Source organism: Populus trichocarpa, chromosome 2 (genome assembly GCF_000002775.5).
Source record: "Populus trichocarpa isolate Nisqually-1 chromosome 2, P.trichocarpa_v4.1, whole genome shotgun sequence".
Taxonomy (NCBI): Eukaryota; Viridiplantae; Streptophyta; class Magnoliopsida; order Malpighiales; family Salicaceae; genus Populus; species Populus trichocarpa.
The window spans coordinates 12,005,188-12,017,146 of NC_037286.2; the positions used below are offsets into that span (position 1 = coordinate 12,005,188).

At 33.6% G+C, this 11,959-nt stretch overlaps 1 protein-coding gene across 1 annotated transcript; it reads left to right on the forward strand.

Annotated features, from left to right (window-relative positions):
* The first annotated feature begins 2,154 nt into the window (after window positions 1-2,154).
* LOC7461759 (DEAD-box ATP-dependent RNA helicase 8) lies at window positions 2,155-9,240 on the forward strand. The gene is made up of 11 exons (XM_024595470.2): window positions 2,155-2,637; window positions 2,742-3,063; window positions 4,437-4,497; window positions 5,159-5,393; window positions 5,835-6,073; window positions 7,111-7,362; window positions 7,438-7,618; window positions 7,769-7,857; window positions 8,003-8,076; window positions 8,177-8,318; window positions 8,879-9,240. The coding sequence occupies exons 2-10, from the start codon at window positions 2,774-2,776 to the stop codon at window positions 8,253-8,255; spliced, it is 1,500 nt and encodes a 499-aa protein (XP_024451238.1). The 5' UTR covers window positions 2,155-2,637; window positions 2,742-2,773; the 3' UTR covers window positions 8,256-8,318; window positions 8,879-9,240.
* The last annotated feature ends 2,719 nt before the right edge of the window (window positions 9,241-11,959 follow it).

Below are 11,959 nucleotides of genomic sequence, written 5' to 3' on the forward strand. Positions count from 1 at the left end.
TTATCAATTAATATATTTTACAATTCATTTTATAAAATACAAACATTATCTTTTAAGTTCTCAATTAAAAATTTGATGGTTCTAAAAAAACATATCCATAATGCTAAGCCTTCTTCTCTGGCATTGCAAATTAGCTTGGAATATCATCCTTAGCATAAAAATAGATACCTTAATTAAGAAAAATTTAAAAGACATCAATATTTTAATGTGTCATGTGAGAGATTTTATTGTGGATTCACGGAGTAATATATTTTTTTCCCTTATTTTTTTCACTTAAGTTCTTTAATTAGTTTTTTTTTTAATTTAATCCTTTAAAATTATGTTTTTTTAGGATTAGTCATGGTAATTTGTTTTTATGCTCATGTATAGAGTCCTCGCAATGTTAAGGGAATATTTCATCGTTCAGTTGATGCTTGATTTGATAAAATAATGTTTAATTTTATTGATTTATAAGAATTAGAGCTTTGAGAATCAAATTTAAAACTTCAAACAATATTGAGTTCTTTTTATTTGCTAACATTAGCGGTTGATTTGCACCATCAAGTAAAGTTATTTTTGGTCACCCAACTTCTTTTTTTCTCTAGTTTGATCCTTTCAAGTTGATTTTATCTGGGATTTGACTTGGTAGTATATTTTTGTTGCCTAAATATAGGGTTTTCGCAATGTCAAGGAAAAACTCTGGTGCTCGATTTGGCAAAATAAAATAAATTTATGTTTATGTAAAAGAATTAAGAGTTAAGAGACTAAAATTAAAACTGAAACAAATATAGTGGATCGGGATAAATGGTTAGGGTAAGTTGGTTGGTGTGTGCGTTGCACGAACCAAAGAGTGAAAGTTGTCTATCGCACTCTAAAGGCCTAAGTGGTGGATTCTAGTTATGGAACACGACCGTCCATTGTTGTATTGGATTTCTCGCGACAAAAGTTTCTAGATGAGGCTTCGCATGTACTAGTTGGAAGAGCGTAGCGGCTTGTTTTTTTTTTTCCTTCTTCTCCCTATGTTCTCTCCTCAGGATTTGTGTTGCTCTGTCAAAAATAAAAGATATCCAGTTATTTTGTTTTTGTTTTAAATTTGGTCATCGTTATTGATTGCTATTTTTTGCTACTGTGTCCTTTTTTTATTTTTTTTTCCAATTCAATCCATCAACATTTGATTTTTTTTAGTTTTTATATCAAATTTGATCCTTATTTTTTTTATTTGTTTTATTTTGGATCCTTTTTAAAATGTTTTTTTTTCAATTTTATCCTTTAGCATTTTAATTTATTTTTTATTAATTTTGGTCCTTATTCTTTTGATTTTTATTTGTTTTGTTTTAAAACCTTTCTTGATTAATTGTTTTTTTTTCAATTTCATTTCTCAACATTTGGTTGATTTAGAATTTAGTTTTGTGAAATTTTCAGGTTTGTTTTCTATTAGGTAATCTTGACCTTACGACCATGGACACGAGTCTGGAAGATTATCCCGAGTTAATTTTAATATTTTTTAGGTTTTTTTTTAATTTTTTTTAATTTCATCGTTTAATATTGGGTTGGTTGGGGATTGGGCTTTGTGATATTTTTCACTTTTCTTTTTATGGTCATGAGCTTGGTACTTCAAGAGTACTTTAAATATTTAGGATACTTTAAATATTTTTTTTATAAAAAAATAAATAAAAATTAATTAGCATTTCGATTTATTTATGGTACTTCAAGAGTACTTTAAATATTTTTTATAACAAATAAAAAAATAATAATAATTAGACATAGCCACAAGACCTAAGGCTATAGGATCTTGCTTGACCACAGACCCAAGATCTTGGGTCTGGAATTATAATTAATTCAAGAAACTTAAAATATTTTATTTATTTATTTTTTACTTTAAAAAATTTATTATTATCCCACCGTAAAAAAAATGGATAATATACTAATTATGATTTGTAATTTGAACGGTATCCTTGACAACAAACAAATTAGGATTTGAGAAACATTCAAACCACAACCAAGGTTTGCCCTGCCATCCTCTCTCGTTCTTGCTTATTTAAATTAACTTTACATTCAAGCTTTACAATTAAAAAGAAAAATCCTCCGATTTTCGTTAAAAAAAAGGGCCATAAGCAAAGCAACAAGAGCAACAAACATCTTTGTGCGATCATTACAAAAATATTTCAATAAAGGTGGTGGCGGAACACAATATTCAAGAACAAGGAGGGCACCAAGTGCAAATAACAAACAATCTTGAAGCCCTAGAAGCCGTTTCCTCCCCCTCCCCATTTTCTCGCCTTTCCATATAAAAAACACAGACACAGTACAATCGCCACGAATCATCCTATTCATTTCCTCTCTCTGTAGAATTCTTAAAACGAAACCATTCAATTTCTCTAAAATCACTCCATTCTCTCGTTTTCTCCTCAGATCCGTACCATTCTGACCCTCGATTATACATCTCCTCCCAACGGAAGCCCCACCTCTTCACTCCCTCACTGAACCAGTGATACCCTCCTTTTCCTCTCTATTTTACTATTTTACCCCGTCAGATAACCCTGTGTTTTCTTTTCTCCCTCCACACTGTATAAATTTTCAACTTCCAACTTACAGAAGAAACCTCCAGTCTTTAATTCTTCGAACCAAAACGCTTCCGTTTGAATCTCATTGATCCTTGTAAGTATTTTTTTCCAACCGTCGCAACCTTGAAACCCTAGGCTCAGATCGTTCTTGTTTTCTAGTTTTCTGTACAAATTTTGGAATTTGAATCGGTGATTTAGTTTCCTAGTTAGGGTTAGGCTTCTATTTTGTGATGAACAACAACAATAGAGGAAGGTATCCGCCGGGGATCGGTGCCGGTAGAGGCGGAGGTATGAACGCGAACCCTAATTTTCAATCAAGGGTTCCGCAACAGCAGTATGTGCAGAGAAATTTCGGGCAAAATCATCACCAACAACAATACTATCAGCATCAACAGCATCACAATCAGCAGCAGCAGCAGCAGCAGCAGCAGCAGTGGTTGAGGAGGAATCAGTTAACTGCTGCGGATTCGAGTATTGATGAGGTCGAAAAGACTGTTCAGTCTGAGGCTGTTGACTCGAGGTCAGCCTTTATTCATTCAAATATTTACACGTGGATATTGATATTTTATTACTCGTGTGTGATTTTTCTTAAATAAATGTTAATGTGTTGCATGAGCTTTGCTATTGTTGGAAAAGAGTTGATTCTGGAGTATTCTAAGCATGTTGTAGGAGAAAGAGTTGCACAGAGATTGTTTGCTATAAGCCTATAATTATAAGTTATCATAAAAGGATGAGGGATAGGAAAGCCTTGGACTGGATGTGAGCTTGGCTTGGTGTTTGATGATTTGGTGTGATGGGCTGGTCAATGTTCGCATTTAATACATTGCCACAGCTTGCTCTGAGAGGCAGTGGTTGTTTACTTGTATGGGGATTATGAAGCAAACTTAACAAGTTTCCACATCCTTACCCATGGGTTAACTTGGGGGATTCCAAAAGGAAAGTTCATGGGTTTTCTTACCGCTACAAGTGGTTTGATGGATGTATCTTGTTCCTGTTTGATTTAAATTTCAGTTTTTAACTACCTCTGCAATGATTGATGCATCCTTTGGGTACTTTATTAGAGGTGTTTCAGTAGTTTGCAGCTTTTCAACCTTGTTTGATCGTAATTTTGCTTTCAAATATTTTCATAATTTTGTTGTCTTTTTTAATCATATCTTGGTCCATTTTGAACACCATATGTGCTCCTGCTATAATGTTTGCCCTGCTTGCTGCATGAGCAGAACTATCTTTTGTCTTAATAAGTAAAAGAAGATTTATTATTATCATTTTTGGATCAAGACTCTCCATTATGATTAAAAGTTTGTTTTGATAAAGATTATTCATCTAGAACACAATAAGTACCTTACTGGTTAAAATTTCTAAATGGTAGCAGCTTGCTAATATTCAATGAGAAGTGCTTTTCACGAGTGATTTTACTGTAAAACTATTAATTTTCTGTTGACGTAGTTTTCTTAAAATCTGCACATTAGTAGCAAGTTTTCAAGGGTATTCTATTGTGAATTGAGATTTCTGAAATTTAAAATGTATCAGTAGCTGTTGTGGGAGTATTCAGTTAAAAAAAAAATTACTAATTTGATTACAAAATCTTGTTAAGTGCCAGTCATCTGATGGATTTGAGACAAGGAAGTGACCATGCCATCAAAATGAACCACAAAGATTTACTTGGCATTGTGATTGCTGTGCATGTTGCCCTCTATTTACAAAATGGTCTCACATGAAGGAGCATCATCAGATCGTGGGCTTTTGTTGGGATTTCTAGATTTCTTACCCTGCTCTACATGCATGGTGCTAATCTATGCTTGTTCAAGTCCAATCCTTGAGTTTTTGCGACCATGCAATGCTTGTTGTAGACTGAAGTCTTATTGTCTTGTATTTTTGGTTTGTTCTATCTAGTTCACAAGATTGGAAGGCAAAGCTAAAGATACCACCAGCAGATACGCGATACAGAACTGAGGTAGGACTTTTAATCAGATATTTACTTTCTCATGGTCATGGATGCTGTATTATTTTGTCACACGTATGTTAATTTGTACGCATAAATTTATTGTATTTGGAGCCATGACCAATATTTTTCTTCTCTCTTTTGGAGAGGAAGCATTGTGTGTTCAGCACCTGGCTGCATGGAAACTACAAATTATGTAAGATTGACTATGGAGTCTAACATTGACTCTGAATTAGGAGATTGATAACTAACTTAATGACAAGTGCAGGTCATGTAAGGTTAAAGTTAAACTTGTACCCTATGGTTTGTTAACTGCATCCAGCATTCCTCTGAGTAAATTGACGAGTTTGCTTAGGAAACTGCATCACTTGTTTACTCTCATATCATCTTTTGAGTCATATCTGTTCCTTTCATGCATGAACTTAGGTTGTCTTGTCTTAACAAGATAGCTCTGCACATGTAAAGAGCATTCATGTGACTTAAATATTGTATGACAATGTTTGAAATGGTTTAATGTTGTAGTCTGGTAGATCCTTTGTTTTCCTTCTAAAGATTTACTTTCAAAGAACGATGGAAGTACTGTCTAAAAAATGAGCTGGTGAACTTCATTAGTGAACTTTTTTAAAAGGGAATGACTATATGAATTCCATTTCACTATTTAAATGTCTTGCAGGATGTGACAGCCACAAAGGGGAATGATTTCGAGGACTATTTTCTGAAGCGTGAGTTGCTTATGGGAATATACGAGAAGGGTTTTGAAAGACCATCTCCTATTCAGGAAGAGAGCATACCAATTGCTCTTACTGGTAGCGATATTCTTGCTAGAGCTAAAAATGGGACAGGGAAAACAGCTGCATTTTGCGTCCCTGCCCTGGAAAAAATTGACCAAGATAACAATTTTATTCAAGGTCTGATATTCACAATCAATAAACTTTTTTATTCACTATGTACATGCACGTTTTTTTAAGGTATGTGTATGGTTTGTTGCTTTCACAAGTAATAATTACTTACAGTGGCTACCATGGCCTTTAGGAGCATATTACTTTTAGGTTTTATGGATATGAATTGATAATAAATGAGAAGATAGGAATATAAGAACTGTTCCACGAGGAGGTTGGGATGATGTTTTGAGTGTGAAGGAGTTCTGCTTTCCTTTTAATATACAGCCATAATGTTTTTTTTTCAAGCAATGTCAAACATGAGCTGATTATTTGTAAACAATTCACAAATAGCAGCCTTTCTTAGCTCTTGATTTTATTTGAAGTTATTTAAATTTAATTGACTTATTAGTTCTGGATATATATTTATGAAAATTGTATTTGATGACTTAATTATGCATCTGCGTGCAGTTGTGATACTTGTGCCAACACGTGAGTTGGCTCTTCAGACATCACAGGTTTGTAAGGAGCTAGGGAAGCATTTGAAAATTCAAGTGATGGCCACCACTGGCGGTACGAGTCTAAAAGATGACATTATGCGTTTATATCAACCAGTCCATTTACTTGTCGGAACTCCAGGAAGAATACTTGATCTTGCAAAAAAGGGCGTGTGTATTTTGAAAAACTGTTCAATGCTTGTTTTGGATGAGGTGAACTTCAACCCAGCTAGTCCTTAGTAATATCACTGCATGATAGTTTTGTGTGATAATTGTTGTTCAACTTCTATTTCTTTTTAACTTTTAAAAGTTGTTGAAATAGGTATATTGATGAGTACAGGAGGCTGGTTTTGGTTTCTTAAAGAACACGAGCTTTGTTTAGGTTTCTCAGTGTTCTGGCTGTCATTTATATATAGATAGATGGCAACTGGAACACTGAGCCAAAGCCTTTGAATTTTGGTTGAGATAATATTATCTGGCTGTTTTTAATGCTCAATATACTTTTGAAGACTTTGAATTTTGGTGATGGTTGAGGGGATTTTTTTCTCTGTTTCATGTTGGCTGAGATACTATTCTTACCTGGCTATTTGCCATGTAAATATATTTAAACTCAATTAGCCAACTTTATTTATTTAGTGTTGGTTTAGTTCAGATTTTTTTTTTGGCTAGAGAATGAAATTAACATTGCAATTTGAAAATTGAGAGCGAGGGGAGAGAGACAATGAAATCAGGGTCTTTTGTCTCTCTGCCTAGCGATCTTGTTGTTGAGGGAGAAGGAAGATGTGTTTGTTTGAGCTCTAGGAAATAAATGCTCTAAAACATAAATGAAAAAAAAACCTTTATTGCTGTTTTTCATAGTAAAAAATGATATATTTTGTCATAAAAAAATCTGGCTCAGTGCTGTGATATACGTATAAGCTGTGAACTATCTGGGGTCTTTTAGTTTTCCTCAAATGGTAGATGTGTTTGCATTATGATGATGTGTGTGTATGCGCGCGTGTTCACTTGTAAAGTGCTGTTGGACCTTTAATTACATGATTGCTTATTCGTTTAATTTTCTACTAAGAAATTTTGCATTTGCCAGATGAAGGCTTCCAGCCACATTCATGAACCTTCAAGTTCACCAATTGCTTCTTGCAGTTTCTTACCTAATCTGAAATAATGTGCTATCTAATTATTATAAGTGCTATGATTTAGTTTAATTTTTTGACGGACAAGCATCTGAATGTTTATTGCTTCATGTTCCCCAGGCCGATAAGCTTTTGTCTCCAGAGTTTCAACCTTCAATAGAGCAGCTTATTCGTTTTCTTCCTTCAAATCGTCAGATTTTGATGTTTTCAGCTACATTTCCAGTTACTGTTAAGGATTTTAAAGATAGATATCTAGAGAAGCCTTATGTTATCAATCTTATGGATGAACTTACTCTCAAGGGTATTACACAATATTATGCTTTCGTTGAAGAACGACAGAAAGTCCATTGCCTGAACACTCTTTTCTCTAAGGTTTGACCTCAACTAAACAGTTATTATGATTCCTGGTTTCTTTTTGAATATGATGCCATTGTGGTGTATATGCAGCTGCAAATAAACCAATCAATCATCTTTTGCAACTCAGTGAACCGGGTAGAATTACTGGCCAAGAAGATCACAGAACTTGGCTATTCATGTTTCTATATCCATGCAAAGATGTTACAGGACCATCGCAACAGAGTATTTCATGACTTCCGCAATGGTGCATGCAGGAATCTTGTCTGTACTGGTGTGTACTTGTGTTCTTAGCACTCATGAATATCTTTTCTTTTTGCTAGTTGACTTTCATGACTTCCTCCTTTTGCTAGTTGAAGTATTGGTAATGTGTGCTTTGCATATGCATTGATCAAGTCCTGATGATACACTATGCTTGTTGCAGATCTTTTTACCAGGGGTATAGACATCCAAGCAGTGAATGTTGTTATAAACTTTGACTTCCCCAAGAACGCAGAGACATACCTTCACAGGGTATGTTGAATGTGATATTTATGCAATCAACACCATGGCAGACATTTTTATATTCTTATGTTTGTTTTGTATACTGTTTTCGTGAACATTATATCATTTTATATTCTTATTATTTTTAATACCTTTTTGTTTGTTTCACTCTCAGGTTGGTCGATCAGGAAGGTTTGGACACCTTGGTTTAGCTGTGAATTTGATCACTTATGAGGACCGTTTTAACCTGTATGCATTTTTTCCTCTGCCTTACACAGTTCCACTTGAACTTTGCATCTATTTTTCGGGAGTTCCCTAACTTAGTTAATGTCTTCTTATTTTTCTGCAGGTATAGGATTGAGCAGGAACTTGGAACTGAAATTAAACAAATTCCTCCACATATTGATCAGACAATATATTGCCAATAACCTGTGGTAGATGCCTCTGTCTTTGCATTCAACAATGGCGAGTAGCATCAGTGATTAGCAATGGTGAGTAACATCAGAAATGTTTGTTTTCATGATGATAAGATATAGATCAACTGACCCCATCTCTTAAGATCAATTGCAATCAATCTTGTTCTGATTCTATGATTTTTGCTTAAAAGAATGAAGAAGAAGAACATTGGCTTTCATAGATCAACTTGAAATGAAACTGCATGCTAGAATATCAATTACTAAATTGATTCTTTTCTGTTAGAAACAGAAAGCAATATTTCTCTGGAATAATCTGATGTATGTTGACTATTGATTGGTGAGTTTACCAGATAAAGCTGAATTGGATTATGGTCCATTGTTTTTCCCACCCAATATTTTCCATGTTTCAAAAGGGGAAGATCTGTTATTATGAATTACAAGACTTAGTTACACATCCTTGATATTTTATTTGATTAAGAATTGGTTAATATAGAATTTCATAAAAGTATTGGACCACCTCTTTTTGTGTGATAACAATAAAATGTTTGGAATCTGTCGTGATGTTTCTTTGGCCACTGGGAAATATCCCACTAGAGATTCACGTCACCTGACCTGAATGAACTTTGATGTTACAGGGTTCAAGCTGTCCAATTCAAGATGAAATAGCTCTGCATCCGAGGGAAACTTCTAAGAACTAAATATTAATTGTGGAAGGCTTATGATTGCTTTATGCATTTAATCCTGGAATGCTTTAGTTAGTTTCTGGATGGAGTTTTAACGGATTATGAAATCCCAGATAGATAGATGCTTGGTCCAGTTCTGGTGTTGCGTTTGATTTCATTAATGCTCTGGTTTCATATTATCTGCTCTTAGTTTTCTTACTGTTGAAATGAAGGCTGTACTCCATGGAGATAAGATCAGTTACTCCTCTCTTGCACTCTTCTTCCGTTAATAAAGTCATTAACCTAGGAAATCCCCTGGAGCGTGTTTTTTTGTACTTGGTTCCTGTTTTTTTTTTGTCTTTGGGTTGTGAAAAGGTTTGATGATTGCTCAATGTGACCAAGTTTCTTTCACGACATGAGGCGCCTGGATAAAAATAAGTTGTCAATCTCGACCATTGTTGCTCATAGGAGTATGATCACAACAGCCATTTACGAGCACTATATTTTTGGTATGCCTTGCTATGGAATCACAACACCAAGATTATTCCCCTACCCATGCATGCTCCTGGATTTCGTTCTACATGAGCAGTATCATCACTTTCATCCTTCCCCCACAGGGACTAATATGGTTTGTGTTTGCTGCTTTGATAACTATAATAATGAGATGACAGCAGAAGCACCTAGCCGAGTCGCAACAGCAGCCGAAAACTGTTCTGGGTTTTGATTCCAGCTATATGGTATTAAAGCAATGCAAAGGTTTGGATGTTGAACTGGGAAGCGAGTGGCTGCAATTTGGCTGGTTAGTGTTTTTTTTGGCACTGTGGTAGCTAGCTCTTCATTTTGATGAAAAAGAATTAAATTAATTTTTTTGACAGTTTTGACGTTGCATATATGAAAAACAAAAAAATAATTAAAAAATAATAATTTTAATTAAAATTATTTTTTAAAAAAACCCTCTTACCATTACACACACCAATTTAGTGGGAGTGATGCTGTTCTTCTTGCGCTCGTCTGAAGATGTAAAGAACGCCAAGGACTGAAAATGAAAATTGAACTGGAGAGTTTTTTCGGAACTGAAGACTGTATTTTCTACTATCATTTATGATGGAAGTAGAAATGTACGGGCAATTCAGATCTGCATCTATTTCCTCGGCAGGTTGCGTGTAAATGGCCCACGGTTTATTAAATGCAAGAACTAGAGGGGTTAAAAGTGCTCTGTTAATCGCCGACATCATAACTGAAAGATTGATCACTTGAATACGAAACCTTTCACCCCTCTTCATGGCAAAACCGCTAGTCTGGTTATAATAATAATTATTATTATTATAAAAAAAAATCTAAAAGAGTGGGAAAACTACTGTAGCAGCCATTCATAATAAAAGGTTGATTTTTACATTTTGAAAACAAACCAAATAACTAGTTGCCCGGTTAATATTGTTTTTTTTGTAGGTATTCACCAGTCATTCCGTGCTGATGGAGGATAAATTAATTTTTATATATTTTTTAATGTGTAAAATAATTAGTTTTAAAATCAATTTTTTAAAGTTAATGTCTATGGACGTTTTGTATTTTCAATTTTTTCAGCTCAATAAAATGATGTAAATAAAGTAGAAATTTTCTTTAACTTATGTTAAGAGATATTTTTGTATTTTCATTCGATTTTTTTTTGTTATTACTAGGTTTGATAGAGGAGCATTATTGTAATTTTACAAATATAAATATTATTAAAAAATAATTAAAAAGTGCATTACATGGGCCAACTGTAATGGTTGCGGCGCTATTTAGGCTACGTGCGTGACATCCCCTAGCGTCGAAATGCTAGCTTTTGAAACGACAACCCCTTCATTTCTGGGTAGTACATATGGTTAATGAATCTCTGATTTGGTGCCGATTATATTTTTCTCTTCATTTCTCTCCTTTTAGTTTCATGTTTGTCCGTATAAATTCTCAAAGTAGACCTTTAAAATGTCTTTTTCTTTGGATTTGTTCTATACTTTATTATTATTATTTGTTTTATTTAAAATAGTTTATGAAATTGGATATTTTTTTTTTCAATTTCATTCTCTAATTTTTTTTGTATGTCAGATTTGATCCCCTTCTTTTTAATTGCTATTTGTTTTGTTTGAATACGATTTCACTATCCTTCAATTGTTTTCCTATTTGATAAAAAACTTTGTTGGATGTTTTAAATTAATATTTTTTTTTTCTGATTTTATCTTTTAATATTAAATTGGTTGAAAATTTAGCTTCTTAATTGAACATGAGTCTAGGATTTCATAGGTTGCGGGTTCAGGAGATTAACTCGAGTTTAGAAGATTCATCCGAGTTTGCTTGGTTTTTTTCCCTTTCTTTAAGCTCATATTTTCTTAGTTTCACCCTTTAGTATTTATTTAATTAGAAATTGGGTCCTGTTAATTTTTTTATTTGTTTTCTATAGGATTTTTCATTGATTTTGAATATAACTCGGGTTATCTAGAGTTTTTTTTATTTCTCATTCTTTTTTTAAATTTATTTTATAAGGATGTTTTATTTTTTAATTAAATGAATGAATGAATTAAATATAGATATGAAATACTAATTTCATAATATTTGTTTGGTTTTATTAAATATAAATAAAGAGACGAGTTTGGAGATTTTAGTATTCATCCATTAACCATATAATTTGTTTTTTCATTATTTGAACATTTTTCTTGGATGAAAAAAAGAGAGAAGAAATTCGAGTGTAGTCCTCGGTATAGCATGGCCCGTAGCTAGTTTCTTCTGTGATTTGTTGGGCACTGTAAAAGAATTTCTTTAAACCAATGGAGCATAGACCCATGTTCATATAGTTTATGGTAATCAAGTCTTTGGAGTCTCTGACAGTTTGTTGTGTCCCATCAGATTTTACGATCACTTGATTTGACGTGAAAGGAGAGAATAAAATGAAGAACAGTTCAAAACGACATTTGAACTTGGTTTGAAGCTTGTAATGATGCAGCATCCACAGTAAGAACAACGAAGCACAAGAACATACGTTAAGAGTAAGATATTTTGCCTTGACTCCTGCTAATGTGG